A 23,459-nucleotide genomic window follows, 5' to 3' on the forward strand; every position below is an offset into this window, starting at 1 on the left:
AAAGTCATTCGTTTATAACAGAATTTGAATTTACACACTGACAGCGCTTCTAAACTACATTGGTATTCTGTCCACTAAATTGTGTGCTATTTAAAGATGTGGTAAATAATAATTATCATCATTTTTTTGTATTTAAAAGCGAACTAAACTCACGAATGAAAGGTTAGCATTCTTCTGATTTATTCCCGGTTTTATTACATCATTGTTTTGATTTAAAACGTTGGGTTAAAAATAAAGTCCTACTATTTAATACATACTCCAGAGTTTTGCACGATTTTTTTAGTCGTATATGAGTGTATTTAATTAAAGTTTTAAATAGGCTATCACGGGTTTAATTCCAGGTTCGACAGCATATCAGCACGAGCTACTTCTGTCAGCGGAAGTGGCGAGAAGTACACTTCGTTGCCAAGTAACCATAAACAGTCCACGAGAAGAGCTTAGCCGTCATCTGTTCGGTTTAGACACGAGAATTAAAACATACCGGTTGCACACCATGAGCGCTTTTATTTTTTTTATTTAGTTTGCACGTATTTTGTAAGTACATTAATTCTCATCTCTGCTGCCTTTTCAACACATTTAGCCTAGTCTATTTAGTCTACAACAGATATACTAGTTAAATGCATTAAAGCAACACATGTAAACACATAAAGAACGACATTTATTGAACAGTTATTTATGTAGTATACTGTAAGTTAATGTATCAAACTGTTTAGCGGCAAAACATGAGACTTCCTGCATGTTGCTTAGCGACCATGTAGGCTAGTTCTGTTGTATAACTGCAATTCTATCACGAACATTGTGTTTCATAAAGTTTGCTTTTCAGATATTACTGAGCACATACAACAGGAGGGAGTTAGGTCATGTACTCTTTTCAGAAAGGGATTGGAACTCCCAGAAGTCAAGCAGGGTCAGAGCAAGATCATGACAAACAGAAGTTATCTGGGACGGTTATGTCTTTACCTCTGCCTGCCAATCTACCTGCTTCTCTGACACCTGTTGATATGGACCAGCTGAGGGCTAGACTTATCTCAGTGCCTGGCCGTCCCAGGCCGAACCAAGATGTTCTGGTGTTCCCGCACAGGACCAAAGCTCTGGAGAGGCAATGGGCGGCACAGAGACCAGCACAAGTTGAGATGTTGGTAAGGGCATAGCTCTACAATAATGACTTTGTGTATGCATTGATTCATTCCTTTCAGTTGTCACAATTATTTATTAAATTGCTTCTTGGGTGTGCTGTGTATTAATATTTAAATGTCATTTTTTACTTAGGGCAAAAAAAAACAATTACTCAAAAGTTCAAGAATTCAATATTTGAATAGTATTGTACAGTGTCATTCAAAGCTATAGCTAGATTGTTTTCAGATTTTTTTGTGTGGAGTGAACATTGAAACATGCAATCAATCAGTATTTTGGTGTTTCCAAAAGGCCCTTTTTTACTTGTTTTGTAAATATTTAAAAAATGTATCAGTTGTTTAAATGAGCTGTTTATAAAATGAACTGCAGTATCCTTCACAAGTTTAAAAAAAAACAGCTCAAAACATACCCGTTCTGCATTTATTTGACTAACCAATATCTCTGTATGTCTGTCTGTCTGTCAAAAAAAAAACCTTGTTGTTCATTCACTCCTTTGCTTACACCATCTTCAATCCTCCTAGTAGCATGGCTTTGTAAACTAACGGCACTGTTTAGCGTGTTGACAAAATGTTTATATGCTCTCCTAGTTGTAAGTCCCTTTGGATAAAAGCTTCTGCCAAATGAATAAATGTAAAAGTAAATGTAAAAACAATCACCATAGTCAGTACTGTAAAAGTTTTGACTGCTTCATTTTTTTTTTTACTGTAGCCTACTCTAAAGAGACGCAATGAATCCAAGACACCAGAGAAAACCCAGAACTTCATCTTCAGCCCTAAGATGCCATTTTCCTCACGTGGCACCCAGTCCATAGACCCCACCTCGGAAAGAGGACCCTCAACGCTGCAGCTTCCCAGAATTCCCGACCATGCCAGACAGGTCTGACCACATTTTTGATATATGTGATTCATGCATTTCCATCTCTGCTGAGGTTGAACAGTGGATTGGTTTGTTTTGCTCTATATTTTATTTAAATAAAATTCTATTTCATGCAATGATATCAGGTGCAGTTGACTCAGGGCACATACAGTGTCCCATCCCCTCCTAAACAAACAAAGATCTCATCCAGAAGTCGGCCCGGTACAGTGTCATCTCTGAGCATCACCCCCTCTCCAACGCTGTCCCCCTCCATGCTGTTCAACTCTGCAGAGGACGTGATCCGTGCCAAGATGTGCAGCCCGCCCGACATCATTCAGACCATCCGGAATAACCCTCATTTGAGATTCCTCTACATGATGTCAGCGGTGCCTAAATCATCCATTAAATACGACCCATACAAACTTAAGTAAGAAAGAAATATAATCTCATATCTTCATACCCGTGCATTCCAGTATGCTTCAGATGAGAATGTGCCATTGCTGTTATTCTGTAGCATTGATAGATAACCATTAAAATAAAAGTTCACCCAAAAATGAAAATTCTGTCATCATTTACTCACCCTCAAATTGTTCCAAACCTGCATAAATTTCTTTGTTATGTATAACACAAAAGAAGATATTTTAAAGAATGTGGGAAACTAAACAGTTCTGGGGCACCATTGTAGTACTCAGTAATACCCCAGATCTGTTTGGTTACAAATATTCTTCCAGATATCTTCTTTTTGTGTGTTCAGCAGAACAACAACATTTTCACAGACTTGGAACAACTTGAGTGTGAGTAAATGCTGACAGAATTTTCATTTTTGGGTGAACTGTCCCTTTAACTGTGGAACAAACCTTTGTCTCATCTAAATTCCAACTTCTTTCAACAGAATTGTAACATATGACAATATCAACAAGTCCCACTACTACACGATCAGCTCACATGCGGTAATGCACTATTGTGGAGCAGAGGTTGATATTTTGCCCTTAGAGCGTTGGGAGCAGGAATACAGATATCACCAGCGGCTTCTGCGGATCCCGCTGTTCACCCTCTTCCGCAAGTGGAAGGCTTTCCGTGTGTGGCGTGCCAACGTGCGCTCCAAAAACATCAGCAAATGCAGGCGTTCCCTGCAAGAGAATCTCTTCATTCTCAATGAGGTTTGTCCAAAATGAAGTGTTTATGTATTTGAATTGATATAAAACAGTGATTTTCAAATCTGGTCTGTCATATATATCTCCATTCAGTCTCTGAGACCAGCACTGATTGACATCAAGGAGATGTGCTATCACATCAGTGACATGCCTCTGTGCCGACTGGAGAAAGACCACACATACACACTCAAAGAATTTCAGAGTGCCCAATCCAAACAACTGGAGGAGGTGAGAGAGTTCAATTCTATATTCGTGTGTATCCTGAATATTTGTGGCTGTATTTACAAAACAGTATGTCTGTTTTCTAGGTGTCCTCTCGTCTTGATAAGTTCAGGGAGCTGGTAATGGAAGTGGCTAGAAGTTCCTGTCAAAATGCTTTGAAAGAGTCTGGACACACACCGGACTATGGAGACATGGAAACTGGTGATCACACATACTGTATTCAAAATCAATTATGTGTGTTTTAGCCGGTATGTTAGTATTTGAGTAATTTGAGATATGTGTTATATACAGTAAGCGTTTGTTTTTATATGATGCATTATAGATGGTAATGATGCATTACCGTCACCTGGTTTTGGATTATACTTTGAGGACGCACCTGAGAAGATGACTTACACTCAGCAAGCCAACAAACGATACCATTGCAAACGCCTTACCAGGTTAGTGAAACTACAAACAATACTACTACAGCGAAAGTGACCTATTTGTCAGGTATGGTGACCCATACCCGAAATGTGACCTCTGCATTTAACCCATCCAGAGAGTAGTGAACACACGCACATCAAGTGGTGAACACACGTACACCCGGAGCAGTGGGCAGCTATCACTGCAGCGCCCGGGGAGCAAGTAGGGGTAAAGGTGCCTTGATCAAGGGCACCTCAGTCAATACCCGCCGGCCCTGAGAATCCAACCGGCAAGCTTCTGGTCACGAGTCCGACTCTCTAACCATTAGGCCACGACTGCCCCTTACATATATACAGACAGTATATTTCCCAAAACATGACCTGGCTAGGTGTTAGCACTTCTCATCAACAAAGTGATGCATCACTTTGGGTATTAGGAGATTATTGCCATTGGCTTTTACAGTACCTGTGCTCACTTGGGAAATCAAGAGATGTGTTAGCGCCCCCTTGTGTCAGTTTTAAAACCTAACCAGACAATAGCCTTGTCAATGTTACAATTTTGAATAATTTTGAATAAACGATTTTTAAAAGGAAACCTCACAAAAAATGCAAATGCTCATTTTTTTATTCATCTATGTGTCATTCAAAGCCTGTATATGGGTTGTTGCCAAATAAACCACATCATGTGTCCTATGGTGTGACAGTAAAAATTTAGAAAACAAAGTGTTAATAATATATTATTTTGTATTATTTATATTTATAAATAGCATAAGAGACATTTATCTTTATTGTTAGCTTTTTGCTAAGTTTTTTGCTGTCACATTCTATTACTCTTACGAGGGACACCAAAGAATGGAATTACATTTAGAATGGAAATCAATGGGGGGACAATATTGTTCAGTTACCACCGTTCTTAATATTTTTTTGTGTGTTCTGCAGAAGAACGAAAGTCATACAGGTTTTAAATGACACAGGGTGTGCAAATGAGGGTTAAATCTTTATCTTGGGGTAAATTATTTCTTTAATGCAAAGCTGTTGCATTCATAAATTATCCACAAAGACACAGTTCAATGGCTCTGTTGGGTTAATAGTGGTCTTTTGAAGTGAAACAATACGTTTGTGAGAGAAAACACTTTATATGTTGAGCTTTTTTAGCGGAATTAAAATATCAAAACAGATCCGAGAGCTATAGTTACATATGGCGGCATGTCTATAACTTAAAATCTCTCATAACTAGTCACACACACAAGAACTAATGACATTCAAAGTTATCCATGTGCCACTGTATTTGAATCTAGCATCTTACAGGTCTCAGTTTCTTGAAATAAGATCAAAATATTACAGATGTTTTAGGGTGAATTATGCATTTAATTGAACTCTTCCATTAAATTAGCTTTCCCGTAGCTTAAAGTGATAGTTTACCCAAAAATAAAAATTCTGTCATCATTTACTCTCTTGTCATTTCAAACCTTTATGACTTTCCTCCTCTGCAGAACACAAAAGAAGATATTGTTGAAGATTGTCTGTAACCAAACAACGGCGGTACCCACTGACTTGCATTGGTTTTGTGTCCATACAATAGAAGTGAATGGGCACCACCGTTGTTCAGTTACAACCATTTTTCAAAGTATCTTCTTTGGTGTTCTGCAGAAGAAAGTCAGGTTTTAAATGACACAAGTGTCAGCAAATAATGACAGAATTTTCATTTTTGGGTGAACTATCCCTTATAGAGTGTGGGGCTAGCAAAACCAAGGTTTGATGGGGGTTTGATTGCCTGAATGCACTGTAAATTACATAGAATAAAGGCATATATACCATAAAAGTGTAAATTCCATAAAATAAAGGCGTATATACCATAAAAGGACATGTTAATTCAGGCTGATTATTTGTCTTGGGCTCCACAGTTTCATCAGGCTGGCCGATTATCTGATCGTGAACACAACACACATGCTTGTGGTCAATTCGGTCAGTAAGCTGCTGAGTGTGTTTCAGGAGCACATCACACACACACCTCCACACGCTCTCATCCAGAGCTGGACAGGGAGTGATCTTGATGTAAAGGTAACCATGGTTTGAGTTTGTATGCTGCATAATGCCATAATTGGGTTGTTTTGTGCAAAAGCGAGACATTTGTTGTATCTGAAATGTATGTTGTTACAGGACACTGCAGAGAAGAATGTGGATGCTCCTCATCAGGCGATGTTCATAACTGAGCTAATGCTGGACACACACTCTTTATCATACCAGCCATCTGTTGATGACTTTCAGGTTTGTGTTTCTTGTGTTTTCAGTGCAAGCAAGCAATTATGAGATTGTGTGTGTATCTAACATCATTGTTTGGCAGGAGTGTATTGGAGAAATTACTGGCCATTTTCAAGAAACCGTTTTATCTCTGGATACCCTGATGCAAGACACCTACTTTGATGCTTTCACTCAACCCATTATCAACAAAAAGGTCAATGATTCAAAGCCCTTTATGACCAGATTCTTGGATGAGGTTAAAGACGGGTTATTTACTGTTGTTTTGTGCGTGTGTATGGTGTTTCAGGTAGAGAAGAAGACATGTGGGGATGGCCCCAGTCTTGAGGAAATCCTGGAGGATGACAATAATCTGCAAAACATCATTCTCGACATTAAGGTCCTAAAAAGAAATTTAAAGGGATAGCTCATCTGAAAATAAAAACGATTCACCCTCATACTATTCAAAACTTGTATGACTTTCTTCCTTCTGTGGAACACAAAATAAGATATTTTGAGAAATGTCTCAGTGGTTTTGTGTCCATTTAATGGAAGTCAATGGGAACCAGTAACTGTCTTTGCATATTTAGTTGTATTTGAAGAGTTTGTTTCCTAAATGAGATAACTCTGTTTTTAAACATTTTCAAAAAACATTTTTTTTATTATGTTATCATGTTTTTATTGTGTTAGTTAGCTGTATTTTTTTGTTATTATGGATTAAACAAACCAACTGCAGTTTGATTGATATTAATTGGAATGCACAATAAAAAAACATGACTTTGAAAAATGTAAAAAACGGCGTTCTCATTTTGGAAATGAACTCTTCCTTTATATGATTAACAAAAATTGACTGTAGCAAAGCTCAATAAAACGGGAAGGAGGCGGGAACCGGCGAACATTTAACAAACTTTAATGAAAAATAAACAAACAATAATACAGAAGTAAAAAGGCCGGTGTTGTGCCAGATTCTGCACCTCCTTCAATAACACTATGTCCGATTGGCTAATTCTAACCCCTCCCCACACCTAATCCTAATCCTAACCTATCCCCTAACACCTAATCCTCACCCTAACCATTGTGGGGAGGGTGGGTGCATAATTTGGCAGGTGTGCATTTCTCGGCATTACACCGGCCTCGCTTCTTCTTCCTCCCACGGCTCTCGTCACGTTGACATACTTAATTTTTTATTCCTGGTTGATGGTAGATTAAAATGTTTTTTCCTCTAATAGCAATCTATCCAGGTTGCATTCGATGCTGCAAGTATGTTTGCTCATACATTTGAGCCATTCAGACTGTTTTACAAAGAGAATGAAGACCTGGACATGGAAGTTCTCAAAAAGCAGGACCACGGTAGATCATTCTTAACATTATAATTAACATTATCAAAACTATGACCGTTGCACACATTTCATGTTGTCTTCATGTGTGCATTATGCAGATGTTGCATTTTTTGAAAGCAGTCTGGAGAAATATCACAGAGAACATAAAGAAGCTTTAGCCATTAAACAGAAAAGACCGCTGGGAATTCTGATGGTGGATACTACACAACTCAAGAAAAAACTAATACCATCTCCACTGCGCTGCCTAGAGGTTACACAATTACAGAAACACACGCAAAAAACAATTGAATTATTCCTGTTATGTGTTGCCCCACAGTGTCGTATAGGGTTTAATACAAAGACGACAATTTGTTTCTAAGTATGTGCAATCCCTTGGGATCGAACCCACGACCTTGGCGTTGTTAACGCCATGCTCTAACCACTGAGCTTCAGGAAAGCATAGTGTTGGCAAATCTCTGCACACTTTGAGATATTGTTTTCCTCCAGGTCATCAATGACATCCTCCCTCGCCTGGCGAAGAAAAAGATGGATGACATTATTGCCGAAGCTCAAGATGCCCAGTTCAAACTGGGCTCTGTTCCGACAACAACCATCGAATACGTGAATTTCCTCAACTTCCTGGAAGAGATTCAGAAGAGGGTAAGAATTCTTCCAAATTGTTTTGAATTTTGGCATCTGATGTTTAATGGCTGTTTGTTCATATCATTTTCTCCTTTACTTAGATTGAGGTGCTGGAAAAGGAGACAGAGATTGTCTGTCAGATGTACAAATTGATCGAGTGTTACTCAGTCCCCACACCTCCTGAAGATGTTGCTGTGTATGCCACATTGCCTTCGTGTGTAAATGCCGTAAGGAACACCACTGACAAGGCGGTGGAAGAGCGGGACTTTAATGTTGACAGATTTTGCCAGCATCTCCAGCAAGACATCAACAAACTCACCAACACAGTGCAGGAAGTGAAGTCGCAAGCAGAGGTTAAAGAGAGAAACACAGCAGTGTTACACTTTTGTCTTTCTAATTTTTACTGATACATACAGTATTTTCCAATTCTTCCTTAATTTGGATGCGCATAGCTTTTTATGGATTTTGTTTCTTCAGAACCATCAGATCCTTGACATAGACGCAGATCGTTCAAATATACGCATGCTGCTGGCAGGTATTCAGATCTCCATCGATGAGCTCCAAACTCAGTCCTTCCAATTTAAAACTTACCAGAAGAACTTTAAGGTCAGTGGCTCTCTATATGTTTGCAGCTGTTTTTTTCTTTTAGTCTGGATGAACAGAACTCATTTTAGGCTAATTTCCAGGTTGGACTAAAGATCACCTTATCCTGTTTTTTATTTCTTCAATGTTGGTTAATCTATATAGAGTGCATACACAAAACATTCCAGGATCAATTATACTTATAAAGAATTGTAAAAGTTGTGTTTGTGTGTGTTTGTGCAGGTGGAGGTGACCAAATATGAAGCTCTGGAGGAACTGAGCGCTGAAGTGAAGCTGAAGCAGTTACTGTGGGACTCTCTGGAAGAGTGGGAGAGTCTAGAGAACAGCTGGAAGCAGGTCAACATCAACCCATGTGTTATAAAATGGTGTAAATGTGGCTTTCTATCTGATTCATCAGAAAAAGTAGTATGGATTATCAAAATAATCAGCCATATAAAATAGTAAATCAAACTCTTGTATTAGAAAAGAAACACATACACTCATATGGATGTTCACATGTGTGGAAGCCATCTAAAATGCTAAGAGTTTTTGCACTTGGGCTTTTTAGTCTGAAGCAAAGCAATTTCAGTTTCTATTCAAAGACATACAAAGCACCCTTTACCATGAAAATATTAATGACCATAATACAGTAACAAACAAAACTTGTTTATTTTGATATATTACTTTTAGTTGTTGTTTAGCTGTTTGTATGAATAGTCATAGCCTATTTCTGTGCAAAAGTCTTAAGCATGTTAGTATTTTTACCCCCAAAATGGTTTTAAGCCAATTGTTTTTGTCTTTTGGTGTACTGTGTCAGTAGGAAATATGTATTTACTTTTCATGATTTTTCTTTTGCCATTATTTGTAATAATACAGTGAGATTTTTGCACTGAAAAGTGTGACAACAGCTGGTGCTCCACACAGAGATCTGGTCTCACCATCATCAAGTCCATCTATTATTACATTAAAAAAGAGATACAACTGAGACAGACTAAACCCAGAAGCGCTGTGGCAATGGCATTTGTGAAAATTCTGTCTCTTCCGCACAAGTTGAAAATATTTGTCAGCTCACGTCACTAACGCGAAAATAACGAACTTTTCCCGCGAGTAATAACGAGCGTGGAACGCGATTGTTCGGGTTTGGTGTGAACCCAGCATAATGCGGTGTTCACACCAAACACGAACAATCGCGTTCCTCTTTCTTTATTACTCGCGGGAAAAGTTTGTTATTTTCGCGTTAGTGACGTGAGCTGACAAATATTTTCAACTTGTGCGAAAGAGATAGACCCGCGTTCGCGTCTATTCGCATTTTTGCATTGAATTTTTATGCAATTTACTCGCGCAAATCGCTTAATTCGCTTTTGGTGTGAACCCCCCTTTATTTGTGTTAAGGAGATCTACACTGAGTTCATGCTTATAATTGCACTCTTAAACAAATGCACTTTAAGCTATTTTGATATTAAAGTGTCCTCTAAATGTCAATAATCTCTTTGTTGCAGAATAAGTTTGATGAGTTGGACCCAGAATGGCTGAGTAGGCATGTGAACAAGTTTGCCAAATATGTCAGCCAGCTGGAAAAAGGACTGCCACCAAACAACGTGGTGCCCTGCCTCAGAGAGAACGTGGAGAGCATGCGAGAAAAGGTACTGATTCCATTCTACAGATATTATTCACTACTCAAGTTGGAAACTGCCTAAACTTCTTATAGAAACCATTCCCACTCTCATGCTATCCTAGATGTACAGACAACATTTTTCCAGTTAAACAAAACCAATGAGAACAGACATCTGATGTTTGACTGTTTCAACTTACCACACTGATCTGTACACAACAGTAATGTTTATTTTCTCACAAATGTATTGTTTCACTTCAGAAAACATTTATTAACCCAATGGCGTCATTTGAAGTGCTTTTTGATGCATTGACATGTTGACCTCTATGTAAGATAACAGCATTTTAATATTAAAAACCGTAAAAAAAATGAAGTCATATACTGGGATGTGTCTGGGATGGCATTTTGCTGAACTATCCTTTTAAAATAAGTACAGTAGACCTAGTAAGAGGGTGTATTCATGTGTGTGTATTTTATATTCCGTAGTTGCCGGTGATCATAGACTTGCGTAACCCGTGTTTGAAACCACGTCATTGGGAGATGCTGGAGGTGATTGTTGAGGCCAAACTGATGGATGAGCCTCTAACTCTCGCCTCCTTACAAGAACTCAGCATCTTCCAGTTTGCCCCGCAAATACAGGAGGTATGTGAAAGATAGAGGCGGTTTCTTCAAACATAGTGAACTGCCTACCAAGACAGCAATACAATAGTGGGCAGCTCACTAAGTTTCACATGATTGGAAGGAATTTGTGAATTTTTCTAAAAATTCTTGTTTCATCCCCTCTTAAATGCTCAGGTGTCAGGACAAGCGTCAGGAGAGGCCTCTCTGGAGAACATTTTGAAAAAGGTTAAATCTCTCTGTGTTTAGTTTCAAATGTATACATGTCTGTATAGTGAGCTTTGTGCTAACACATTTATTCTCTCGATAGATTGAGGAATCGTGGAAAACAACAGAGTTGGTAGTGTTGCCTCATCGAGACTCCAAGGATGTGTTTATTCTTGGGGGCACTGACGATATTCAGGTGGAGTGTTTGGAAAGCATTGTTTATATTGCAGCCTCTTGCAAAGTTTTGTAGTTTTTTGTTCTTGATTTGTAGTTTTAGATCAGCAAGATCATCTTTACTGTTGATCTTAGTGTGGATTTGGACCATTCAGCTATTTTCACATAGTAATTTTGTATTTGTATGAATGTGATTATAGGTGCTTCTCGATGACAGCATAGTCAACGTGGCCACTGTTGCATCATCGCGTTACGCCGGTCCCATCATGGCCAGAGTAAACAAGTGGCAGAGACAGCTCTCCCTGTTCAGCCAGACCTTGGTGATCATCAAATACTAATCCATGTTCATGTGAACACATTACATATTATACTCTTCATCATACATATCATACATATTTTCTTCCCCTTTTATACTGTTTCAGGATGAGTGGTTGGCATGTCAGAGAAACTGGCTTTATCTGGAGAGTATTTTCAGTGCTCCTGATATCCAGAGGCAGCTGCCCGCTGAGTCTAAGACGTTCTTAAAAGTGGACAAGTCATGGAAAGAGATCATGAGGAAGGTCAGCCGTCTGCCCAATGCCCTGCGTGCTGCCACGCAACCAGGTCTGACTGAATAGCTCAGGAAACACATTACCTCATTGTTTAAATTTGACCTTCAAATCTAATATATAGAGACATTTTGGTTTACAATCTAAACATCTTAAAAACTAAAATGTCTAGTCTTAAATGGTGTTTTGGTCTGCACCATAAACAAGAAAAGCTAAAATTCAAAAATGTAATATGTATCTTTCCCCTCAGGGCTTCTGGACATTTTCCAGAATAATAATGCACTACTGGAGCAGATTCAGAAATGCCTGGAGGCTTACTTGGAGTCCAAAAGAGTGGTCTTCCCAAGGTACTTATTATACTGTTCACACACACTGTTTCTCATCAGAATTTGATTTGTTTTTATGCTGTGCCATGACTTGACTCCCTTTCTTTGGGTGGCTCAGGTTCTACTTCCTGTCTAACGATGAACTCTTGGAGATTTTGGCTCAGACGCGGAACCCTCAGGCTGTGCAGCCTCATCTGAGGAAGTGTTTTGATGCCATATCCCAGCTGGAGTTCGGACAGCTGCCCCCTGCTACGCCTGGAGAGGCGGAAATGGGGAAACAGTACAATAATGACATCTTAGCCATGGTCTCACCTGAGGGTGAAAAGGTCAAATCTTTTCTTTTCTTTTTTTACTTTTCTTTTCTTTCAATGAAATATGATGATCATTTTTGTATGTTTATCAGTATTTATTTTGTCATAGCCACAAAATGATTACATTGTAATTAGCCATCACAATTTTTGGAAGGACGTTAGAATATACAGTACAGTAATAATGATATGCATTCTTTTTAAAATAAAGGAGGATGATGTATGAACTACTTTATGCATGTGCATTTTAGGTACAGCTAGGGAAAGGGCTAAAGGCTCGTGGTAATGTAGAGGACTGGCTGGGCAAGGTGGAGGAGGCCATGTACTCGTCTCTCAGAAGACTCAGTAAGGCTGCCATTACCGATTACCAGAGCAAACCCAGGGTGGAGTGGGTGGTGGCCGGTCATCCCTCACAGGTATGGAATTCTCTGGGCGAGATTACATTTGTACATCTGTGTTTGGGTGTGCACTCTGAACTTTGTCCTTCCTGCAGGTGGTGTTGACCATCTCTCAGCTGATGTGGTGTAGGGATATGGACAACTGCTTGGAGGGGGATCATGACCACCATCATGCGCTGCAAGAATTTGAGATCACCAACTTTGAGGTGACATTCGTCAACAAAAATACCTTTCATACCCCATATTGTGCACATTCATATCACCGCTGTCCTTCTGAAACCTCGTATCTCCATATTTCGTGATTTTTTCTCCCCATAAATCATTATTATTAGTCATCCTTTATGTTTGTCACTGGGTTTTGCACATATCTAACCAATAAAAAGTATTAAAGAGTGCTTGTCAACTTTGACAACACATTACACAATGATTTAAAAGTAAAACATTTAGCATTTCCTGAAAAACAGCCAATTTGGACATTCAAGGTTTCAGAAGGACAGCGACGACATGATACATTGCCACTCGGGTTTACCCAGAAGTCTCATGCAAGTTGGAATAACCAGCATGACTGATTATTTTAGCACAAATGTGACCCTGGACCACAAAAACAGGCTAGCCAAAAAAACATTGTATCGGTCAAAATGATAGATTTTTCTTTATGCCAAAAAGCATTAGGATATTAAGTAAAGATCACAATCCAGGAATTATATATTTTCTACCGTAAATATATCAAAACTTTATTTTTGTGAGTAATATGCTATGCCAAGGACTTCGTTTGGACAACTTTAAAGGCAATTTTCTCAGTATTTAAACTTTTTGCACCCTCAGATCCCAGAGTTTTAAACAGTTGTATCTCGGCCAGATATTTTCTGATCCTATCAAATCATACACCAATGGAAAGCTTATTTATTCAGCTCAATATAGAAAATTTGACCCATAAGACTGGTTTTGTTGTCAAGGGTCACAAATATCTGTGTCTGTCTTTGTGTAAACAGAGACTCAATGCTCTTGCCGCTCTGGTCCGGGGGAATTTACCCAGTCTTCATCGGAACATCATCACAGCTCTGATCACCATAGATGTGCATGCCAGAGACATAGTCACGGAGCTTGTCAAAGAGAAAGTCAGTTTATTTATTTTCTTATAATTCTCATTAAATGTAGCCTGAAAAAATTCATAACTGATAAAAAGATTATGCAAAAACCTTAATCTGATAGCTTAAGGTGTTACGTTGTGTCTGTCTTTGAAGGTGGACTCCAGTGATAATTTCGAGTGGCAGAGACAGTTGCGGTATTATTGGGATGCAGATTTGGATAACTGTGTGGCTCGAATGGCTTTGTCCCAATACATCTATGGATACGAATATCTGGGGGCTTGTCCTCGTCTGGTCATCACGCCTCTAACGGTGCATCTAACATCCCTCCTTCACATTCTTTTCTCCTCTTGTCTTGTGTTCTGTTTATTTGACAGCTTCTTTCATGCGCAGGATCGGTGTTATCTCTGTCTGATGGGGGCGCTGCAGCTGGATTTGGGTGGAGCTCCTGCTGGTCCAGCCGGCACAGGCAAGACTGAGACAACTAAAGACCTGGCCAAAGCTCTGGCCATCCAGTGTGTGGTCTTTAACTGCTCGGATGGACTCGACTATAAGGTGCCCAGCCATCTCTTTTATAATCTAGTCAATTTTCTCTGAATTTATCAATTGTTTACTGCAGTCGTCACAGACAACCAATGTCACATAAAGATGCCCATGATGATAAATCCTTTTGTTTGACACTAGGAGGCAGCAGAGTGCAAGTCTCCACACATGAGACCCAGTGTTAACATCTATCTATCTAGCTTTATTAAGCAAGGTGTGATTATTTATGGCTAGTGTATAGCGTTTGCTGGAAAAGTGATATATTATATAATATATATATTATACTGTCTGAGCACACAATCATTGTCCAGTGCTTGTTTTATTGATGCTGTATGGGACACACTACCAGGCCGGTGTCTGATATAACCTCTCTTATATCCCTCCATCCTTTTCCAAACTCACTTATTCTGTGCAGGGTCACCTCTCTCATACTTACAGGCCATTATTTTAACATCAGCTTTGATATTCACATCTGCTCTTTTTGTAAATTGTCCCCTGGTGGCTTGTTATAGGTACAGTTCAGTACACCAGGGCATATAAAAACGACCTCTTGGGAATTTGTTTTCTATCTTTGACAAAGATACCAGTGAATATGAAATCAATTAGTCACAGATATGGTTTTTAGTGGCTCTTGTGAATTTCAGGGTCATTTCTTGAAGGCAAATGAGATACAGTATACAGAAAATTAGAGGAATTTTAGAGAGAATACAGTATTTACTTAAAATGTAACTTTTTTGATGTATTTACAAAATGAAGCATTTTAATTTCTTTGCTTTCATTTACATTACTTTCATCCAGTAAACTGTCAAAAAATTCTCATTAAAATAGTAAACGAACAGAAAAGATCCCGTTGCAGCACACCAAATATAAACTTTCCATACTCGTAAAATTAAACGAAACTAAAATCTAAATCTTCAATCTTAATGTTAAAAGGTTTATGTGCATCTTACTTAACAATGCATCTAATGTCTATTGGTGTGTCTGTCAGTAAAACACAAGTTTATCATTTTAGTCTATCACTATTTACAATGCCATCTGTAGCAAATCTGCAAAAAATATCAAACATGCTATACTGTAATTGTTGTGCATAACATAAATTAATTCAAAGTTTTACTACAAATAAATAAGAACAAATTGAGATATTGCTGTTCAGTGATATACTATGTACGCCAGACCATCCGTTTCTAAACTTTTTCATTTCAGGATCCACCTACAAATATTTACAACAAAAAAATACACATTTGTTCTCTTTTAGTTGTTATTCTCCTTGTCTTTATATGTATTCAATTTGTAAGTTTAATTGCAATACCAAAATACTTTTTCAAACATTTGTATTCTAACTCTTATAAAGCTTCAGTATTTAGAAAGGTACAATAAGTGTAACATTGTGTTTATGTTCAGATGATGGGGACGTTCTTCAGCGGTTTGGCTCAGTCAGGTGCCTGGTGCTGCTTTGATGAGTTTAATCGCATCAACATCGAGGTGCTGTCTGTCATTGCTCAACAACTCATCACCATTAGAAACGCTAAGGCGGCCAAGGTAACCACACACGTGCATATCTCACACACGCCAATCACACGCATGATGTGCAACTGCATAAGTGTCTGTGTTTGCGTGCTGCAGCTGTCTCGATTCATGTTCGAGGGGAGAGAGATAAAGTTGGTCATGACGTGCGCCGCCTTCATCACCATGAACCCCGGTTACGCAGGCAGAACCGAACTTCCCGACAACCTGAAAGCCCTCTTCCGACCCATAGCTATGATGGTCCCCAACTACGCTCTTATCGCTGAGGTGTGTGATTAAACCGCTCCGTCTGATCCCGGTAATGATGATAAACCACAGCAGGTGAGAGGTGGAGAGGTCAGCGTGGAGAGGGATGGTGCTGCCCACCTGATGTGTGGTCTCATTAAAAGCTTTTGTCTCTTCAACTGTGTATGTGTGCACTGCTGTGAGAACCTGCTGGGCTCCAGCTGTGATATTTTCTGGGTAAAATACAGGAATTTTGAGCCTTTTGCTTTTGGAGTTCTATACAGACCTATAAGGCATAAATGTTTCTCAATACAGGCAATGACAGGCCTTAAAGTAAAACTGTTCACACAAAAATGAAAATTCTGTCATCATTTACTATTTGGAAGAATGCTTGTAACCAAACGGTTAGTTGCCACCATTAACTACCATAGTAGAATTGCTTTGTACATTTCTTTGTTCTGTTGGGCACAAAATAAGATATTTTGAAGGATGTAGTTGGAAAAGCAAATATTTCCAAAAACATTTCTCTGTGTTCATCAGAGCAAAGAAATAGAAATATATAGATAGAACTATATAGATTTGGAACAATGAGGGTGAGTAAATGATGACTGAATTCTTATTTTTAGATGAACCCTTTGAACACAATAGGTGACAACAATAAACATGCTTGTGCTCCAAGTTGCACACAAACATATCACCTTTCCAGTAATTATACAGTATATAGATAATAGTATGTGTGTGTGGGTATATAGTTAAAAACATTTGTAGATTTATTTATATAGATTTATAGACCCTTTCGGAAGTCGTTAACAACGGTGGTCCAGAAGAACTTCCTGTTTTAGTTTTTTGAACACTTAACACTTGAACATAATACAACCAACAGAACATTTATAACCCAATCAAAATGTTAAATAATAAATGTAAGATGTGTCTAAATAAAATAAATCTTGCAAAATTTACATCTTGCAAAGTGGTCTATAGATAAAAAATAAGTAAAAAAAGATAAAATATATTGTTAAAAATATAGACATAAAATGTATTTATATGTGATGTAAAATGTAATCTAAAAATATATAGTGTATATGGGTAGTTGAAAATGTCATGAGTGTGGATGGTAGGTGAGACAACAGACAAGGATACACAGACAGAGGACCCAGATGCAGACAGCAGGTAAGGGGTTAACATGGACGTTCAATAAAATAAAACAAAATACAAAACAAAGACCCACGTGGGGGTAAACAGAGGGAACAAGAACAAGACTAACTAAACTGACAAGACTAGACTAATAACATATCACATAACTACAAAATAAACCAGACTAACTAAAAGACAGGCACTCGGCAACTCACCCACACGACAAACGCAACAGTGTAATGACCCGACACAAGACAGAGAACACAGGGGCATTAAATAAAGGGACAAATCAAAGGGGAACAGGTGTGGGGCATGAACTAATAAACAACCAATAACGAGAGATACAAAAGGGCGGGAACAGAGACGCCACACCGGAGAGAGGGAGTATATGGAATGCCAAAACTGTCTCTCTCCACATAAAACAAGAGGGTCTATCATGGTTCTGCCACTAGGTCAAGAAAAGCAAGACAAGGTGGGGCAGAACCATGACAGAAGCCCCTCCTTAAGGAGCAGCATCCTGATTCTCCTCAAGGAACAAACAAGACTAGACAGACTGTGACAAAAAACATAACTATACAAAACACGACCAAAAACGTGATACATAGAAAAAAAAAGTCTAAACAAAAACATGGCGCCGGCACGCAGGCCGGCTGGACAGCACATGACGCCGGCTGGAAAGTACATGGCGCCGGCTGGAAGGCCGGCTTGACAACACATGGCACCGGCTGGAAGGCCGGCTGGACAACACACGGCACCGGCTGGAAGGCCGGCTGGACAGTACATGGCGCCGGCTAGAAGACCGGCTGGACAACACACGGCGCCGGCTGGTTGGCCGGCTGGACAGTACATGGTGACGGCTGGATGGCCGGCTGGACAGTACACGGCGACGGCTGGATGGCCGGCTGGACAACACACGGCGCCGGCTGGATGGCCGGCTGGACAGTACATGGCGCCGGCTGGAAGGCCGGCTGGACAGTACATGGCGCCAGCTGGAAGGCCGGCTGGACAGTACATGGCGCCAGCTGGAAGGCCGGCTGGACAGTACATGGCGCCAGCTGGACAGTACATGGCGCCAGCTGGACAGTACATGGCGCCAGCTGGACAGTACATGGCGCCGGCTGGAAGGCCGGCTGGACAGTACACGGCGCCGGCTGGATGGCCGGCTGGACAGCACACGGCGCCGGCTGGATGGCCGGCTGGACAGCACACGGCGACGGCTGGATGGCCGGCTGGACAGCACACGGCGACGGCTGGATGGCCGGCTGGACAGTACACGGCGACGGCTGGATGGCCGGCTGGACAACACACAGCGCCGGCTGGATGGCCGGCTGGAAGGCCGGCTGGACAGTACATGGCGCCGGCTGGAAGGCTGGCTGGACAGTACATGGCGCCGGCTGGAAGGCCGGCTGGACAGTACATGGCGCCGGCTGGACAGTACATGGCGCCGGCTGGATGGCCGGCTGGACAGTACATGGTGCCGGCTGGATGGCCGGCTGGGAGACCAGCTATCACCGGCTGGGCAGACCTGGATGTCGACGAGACGGGCGGGGGGGCGGGGGGTTTGGAAGTCGGAGGCTGGGCAGCGCTCTCTGGCAGCTGGGGAGCGTTCTCCGACGGCTGGGCAGCGCTCTCTGGCAGCTGGGCAGCAAACGAGAACAGAAACAACAAACACGACAAGGTGTTGACCTCGACAGGCCTGGGTACCAGCTGGGATGCCGGCAGGGATCTGTAGCGGGAACAGGACACCAGCAGTCTCGACCCTGGAGGGGAACCCGACGACCACGACCCTGGAAGGGAGCCCGGCGGTCTCGATCCCGGACAGGGTTCCAGCAGTCTTGACCCTGGAAGGGAGTCCGGCGGTCCAGACTCTGGACTTGAGCCCGGCGGTCCAGACTCTGGACTTGAGCCCGGCGGCCTAGACTCTGGACTTGAGCCCGGTGGCCTCAACCCTGGACTTGAGCCCGGCGGCTTCTACCCTGGAGGGGAGTCCGGCAGTATTGACCCCTCCCGCTGCGATCCCTCTGTCTGCTGGGTCCTATTCGGGTCAGGTCATTCTGTCATGAATGTGGATGGTGGGTGAGACAACAGACAAGGATACACAGACAGAGGACCCAGATGCAGACAGCAGGTAAGGGGTTAACATGGACGTTTAATAAAATAAAACACAAAATACAAAACATAGACCCACGTGGGGGTAAACAGAGGGAACAAGACTAATTAAACTGACTAGACTAGACCAGACTAGACTAATAACATATCACATAACTACAAAATAAACCAGCCTAACTAAAAGCCAGTAACTCACCCACGCAACAGTGTAATGACCCGACACAAGACAGAGAACACAGGGGCATTAAATAAAGGGACAAATCAAAGGGGAACAGGTGTGGGGCATGAACTAATAAACAACCAATAACGAGAGATAAAAAAGGGCGGGAACAGAGACGCCACACCGGAGAGAGGGAGTATATGGAATGCCAAAACTGTCTCTCTCCACATAAAACAAGAGGGTCTATCATGGTTCTGCCACTAGGTCAAGAAAAGCAAGACAAGGTGGGGCAGAACCATGACAGAAAATGTGTAAAAATGTATAAAACAAACTGTTAATAATATATTTTTATATTATTTATATGTATATTTATAATATAAAATAGCATAAGAGAGATTTATGTTCATTGTTATTATTTTACATTTTTGCTGTCACACCATAGGACACATTTATGGTATATTTGTCAACTACGCATATAGGAAAAAAGCATTTATTTACAACAGTTAAATTGATCGTTCACCCAAAATGAAAATTCTTCATTCAGCCTCTTGTCATTTAGAACCTTTATAACTTTCTTTCTTCCACAGGACACAAAAGATCTTTTGAAGAAAGTTGGTAACCAAACAGCACTGGACCCCATTCACTTCCATTGTATGGACACAAAACCAATGCAAGTGAATGGTGTCCAATTACCAACTTTCTTCAAAATATCTTCTTTTGTGTTGTGCGGAAGAAGGTAAGTCATACAGGTTTGAAATGACTAGAGGGTGACTAAATGATGGCAGAATTGTATTTTTGGACGAACTATCACTTCAAACTGGTGGAGAATGACATTTGGCTCTCTCTGTTTGTGTGTGTGTGTACATAGGTGATCCTGTACTCAGAGGGTTTTGAGTCCAGCAAGATTCTGGCGAGGAAGATGACTCAGATGTACAAGCTGTGCAGCGAGCAGCTCTCCCAGCAGGATCACTATGACTTTGGCATGAGAGCTGTCAAATCCGTGCTGGTCATGGCAGGGTGAGGCACTCGGGGTTCATCTCTGCTCTGCTTTTATTGCAGTCTTGGTGGTCTCAGCCTTGGATGGCACGTGGTGCAGGTCGTTCATGATAGCCTTTGGTGCAAATAATAAGTTACAATAAAAAGCTGGTGAAACTATCCAGATATGATTGCTTGGCCACTACAGGGGTAGACCGGTTTTTACCGGTCTGCAGGGAAATCAAGTTTTGTTTACAAATGACCAGTCAGCTTAAATAAGCTCTTCTGAGGAAGCTGCTGGATTTGCTAGTATTTGGTAGTTTGGTTTGCATGCTTGATGGTATTTGGTTTGGGAGAGATATGAGTCATTTCTAAAAAAAAATTGATTTTATTGAACATTTTATATCGTAGGCCTGGGGAAAATTTACGTTAGCAATAGGTCGTCTCTTTAGTTTTAAAGTGCAACTTCTTAAATGTTTAATTTGGATGTGAAACGGTACATAATGCATAATGTGGCGGTACATTATTGTGCTTGCATTCACTTCAGATTTATAATTACCTAAAGATTTGACTTAATCTTAAAGTCTTCAAAGATACTTGTTAGGTTGTATAGGTTTTCTTTCATTGTCTCAGCCTTTGATCATGAATAAATTTGCTAATGCTTCATCGCTGTCTTGAACTAGGCAGTTAGAAATGCCTGTGGCGTAAACAGCAATGAAATACAGCTGCCCGAGAAACCTCTAAGCAGATGATTTACACCCATTTGGCAGAAACAGTGGAGTCTTCATTTGCGCTGGTCTCAGATCAGTATCTGTACAGCTGGACTTTGCATGTATTTGCGTATACAGTTAATCGTGTGTGTTGTTGGAGGCCTTATGTCACTGACACACTTTATTGGTGCTCGCCTTTTATATGCAGTATAAATTTACTTAATGGTGTTCCATTATGGTAGTGTTTTATGGAGAATGTCTGACTTTAAATCAACATAGACAACTACTTACAAGAATATATGAACCACTGTAGGTGTGTTTAAAAGAGAGATGAAATGTTTACTCTAGGTTTGTCTATAGCTCATGTGAGCATGTTGCTGGCACAAAGAGTTTGATTCTAAGGGAATGCACATACTGATCAAATGTGAAGTCGCTTTGGATGAATGCAGAAACGAAAATGTGAGCATGAGAGTGGGTGGAGAAGTCATTCTGTGTGAATTAGTTCATAAACAGACGTCTTTATGATTTACACAAGAGTAGTAGTGCTCACCGAGCCATGAATGATGCCTAAGATGGTTTGGATGTTGAGGAGAGTTCATTTATTACTCATCTGAGCCATCAGTAAAAAAAATTTTATTTGGCGGGTGAAACAAATTCATAGACTTACACTGGAGAAAATGGAAAATTGCAGTTTTTATTTGTTGTTTGTGACCCTTGCAACGGCGTACCAACATGGTGCAAAACAAATACACTGAGCACAGCTTATACAGTATTTTCTTTAGTAAATGTGAAAATCTAGTTTGATTTGTGAAAGTTATGTTATCTATTAAGGTCGTCATCTATTTCGTAATGACATACTGTATGTGTGTTTATATGCTGCAGGGGATTTCAAACTTTTTTGTCAGCCAAACCTCTTTGACCTAAATCATTTACTTAAAGTACCCCCTGAGAGGTACTCCCCCTGACGAAGTAAATACTTCAATAATCTAATATAACGTTTAACTTCAAAAACATTGTTTATATATTTTACATAACTGCAGTTATTTCTAAACATTTCTTTGCAATTCAAATATTTTCAAAATAATGGAAACAACTTGTATATACAGTACACTGGTAGGCATACAGTATACCAAGTCACGAACCCCCTGCAATTCCCCCTTGAACCAACAGGGGTTCGGCAATACCAGTTTGGGAAACTCTGCTGTAGAGGGTCAATGTAGCCTTAAATGTTTATACTTACAGTAAGAAAGAATCGAATCATGAGTTATTGTTAATGTATTTCAGTTCATTAAAAAGAGAAAACCCACACTTGAGTGAGGATGTCGTGCTGATCAGAGCTCTGCGAGACTCAAACCTGCCCAAGTTCCTCAAAGACGATGCCGTGTTGTTCAGGTGATCTCTCAAAATGTGTATAATACTACGCACAATATGCAAACTAGTTTTTCTTTAGCATGTAAAAAAAAGATTTGTTAAAGGAGTAGTTCACTTCAAAGTTTGCCCCCATTCACTTAGTAGTAGTAGTAATTTTTATTCCTACTATGGAAAGTCAATGGGGGCACATTTTGAAGTAAACTACTCCTTTAATACAAAGATATAGATTTTAAAGTTTCGGGTCACTTACTCGGTTAGTAATATTTTTACAGATATTAGAGTGGTAGTAAACTGTAATACAGTATGTGTACTAGAAGTGCTTAAAAATGTGGAATAGCACAAATGGAACTATATTGTGACTAAAAATATCCAAAGTAAACAAAAAAATTGTTATATTGTCACCCTTTGCCGGGTATTTGATTTGTAGAAATGTTCTAGCATTTTATAAGCCAGCTTCTTGAAATCTGACCCTGAGATGCTTTAAACAATTATTGACGGAGTTCCTTTTTATGTATGAAGTGATTTTCCCTCATTATTCAGTCAAATTCATCCATTTCAAAGACATTTTTATTCAATCAAATTTTACTTATGTAAAGAAAGAAGCTAATATGTTGGAACAATGAGATTTTTGTCTACGAGACTGATTTCAGACATTTAAGCATAAACTGTCATGGTTCTGCCCCATCTTGTCTTGCTTTTCTAGATCTAGTGGCAGAACCATGACAGAACCTCTTGTTTCATGTGGAGAGGGGCATTTTGGCACTGATTGCCTTCCATACTCTCCAGGTCTGGTCATTGTTCCTGTCCTCTTGTTTCCTTGTTAGTGATAATTATTAGTTCATTCTCCGCACCTGTCCCCTCTTGATTTTGATCCCTTGTAAT

The 23,459-nt window shown here is 40.2% G+C and overlaps 1 protein-coding gene across 1 annotated transcript in view; it reads left to right on the forward strand.

Annotated features, from left to right (window-relative positions):
• The first annotated feature begins 429 nt into the window (after positions 1 to 429).
• The window catches only part of dnah6 (dynein, axonemal, heavy chain 6), a 67,840-nt gene continuing 44,810 nt past the window's right edge, over positions 430 to 23,459 (forward strand). Inside the window, exons 1-35 of the mRNA XM_057331248.1 lie at positions 430 to 534; positions 812 to 1,139; positions 1,843 to 2,010; positions 2,136 to 2,416; positions 2,882 to 3,149; positions 3,237 to 3,371; positions 3,452 to 3,566; positions 3,688 to 3,802; positions 5,671 to 5,827; positions 5,927 to 6,034; positions 6,111 to 6,221; positions 6,315 to 6,404; positions 7,234 to 7,354; positions 7,443 to 7,594; positions 7,831 to 7,983; positions 8,067 to 8,318; positions 8,443 to 8,571; positions 8,791 to 8,904; positions 10,047 to 10,190; positions 10,646 to 10,801; positions 10,955 to 11,005; positions 11,088 to 11,180; positions 11,359 to 11,478; positions 11,581 to 11,761; positions 11,957 to 12,053; positions 12,151 to 12,358; positions 12,592 to 12,756; positions 12,834 to 12,944; positions 13,731 to 13,856; positions 13,983 to 14,138; positions 14,220 to 14,381; positions 15,771 to 15,908; positions 15,993 to 16,160; positions 20,390 to 20,538; positions 22,491 to 22,598. Of these exons, the coding sequence (XP_057187231.1) occupies positions 861 to 1,139; positions 1,843 to 2,010; positions 2,136 to 2,416; positions 2,882 to 3,149; positions 3,237 to 3,371; positions 3,452 to 3,566; positions 3,688 to 3,802; positions 5,671 to 5,827; positions 5,927 to 6,034; positions 6,111 to 6,221; positions 6,315 to 6,404; positions 7,234 to 7,354; positions 7,443 to 7,594; positions 7,831 to 7,983; positions 8,067 to 8,318; positions 8,443 to 8,571; positions 8,791 to 8,904; positions 10,047 to 10,190; positions 10,646 to 10,801; positions 10,955 to 11,005; positions 11,088 to 11,180; positions 11,359 to 11,478; positions 11,581 to 11,761; positions 11,957 to 12,053; positions 12,151 to 12,358; positions 12,592 to 12,756; positions 12,834 to 12,944; positions 13,731 to 13,856; positions 13,983 to 14,138; positions 14,220 to 14,381; positions 15,771 to 15,908; positions 15,993 to 16,160; positions 20,390 to 20,538; positions 22,491 to 22,598 (5,081 nt within the window). The 5' untranslated portion in view covers positions 430 to 534; positions 812 to 860. The remainder of the gene's footprint in view (positions 535 to 811; positions 1,140 to 1,842; positions 2,011 to 2,135; positions 2,417 to 2,881; positions 3,150 to 3,236; positions 3,372 to 3,451; positions 3,567 to 3,687; positions 3,803 to 5,670; positions 5,828 to 5,926; positions 6,035 to 6,110; positions 6,222 to 6,314; positions 6,405 to 7,233; positions 7,355 to 7,442; positions 7,595 to 7,830; positions 7,984 to 8,066; positions 8,319 to 8,442; positions 8,572 to 8,790; positions 8,905 to 10,046; positions 10,191 to 10,645; positions 10,802 to 10,954; positions 11,006 to 11,087; positions 11,181 to 11,358; positions 11,479 to 11,580; positions 11,762 to 11,956; positions 12,054 to 12,150; positions 12,359 to 12,591; positions 12,757 to 12,833; positions 12,945 to 13,730; positions 13,857 to 13,982; positions 14,139 to 14,219; positions 14,382 to 15,770; positions 15,909 to 15,992; positions 16,161 to 20,389; positions 20,539 to 22,490; positions 22,599 to 23,459) is intronic.

Source organism: Triplophysa rosa, linkage group LG4 (genome assembly GCF_024868665.1).
Source record: "Triplophysa rosa linkage group LG4, Trosa_1v2, whole genome shotgun sequence".
NCBI classification, from domain to species: Eukaryota; Metazoa; Chordata; class Actinopteri; order Cypriniformes; family Nemacheilidae; genus Triplophysa; species Triplophysa rosa.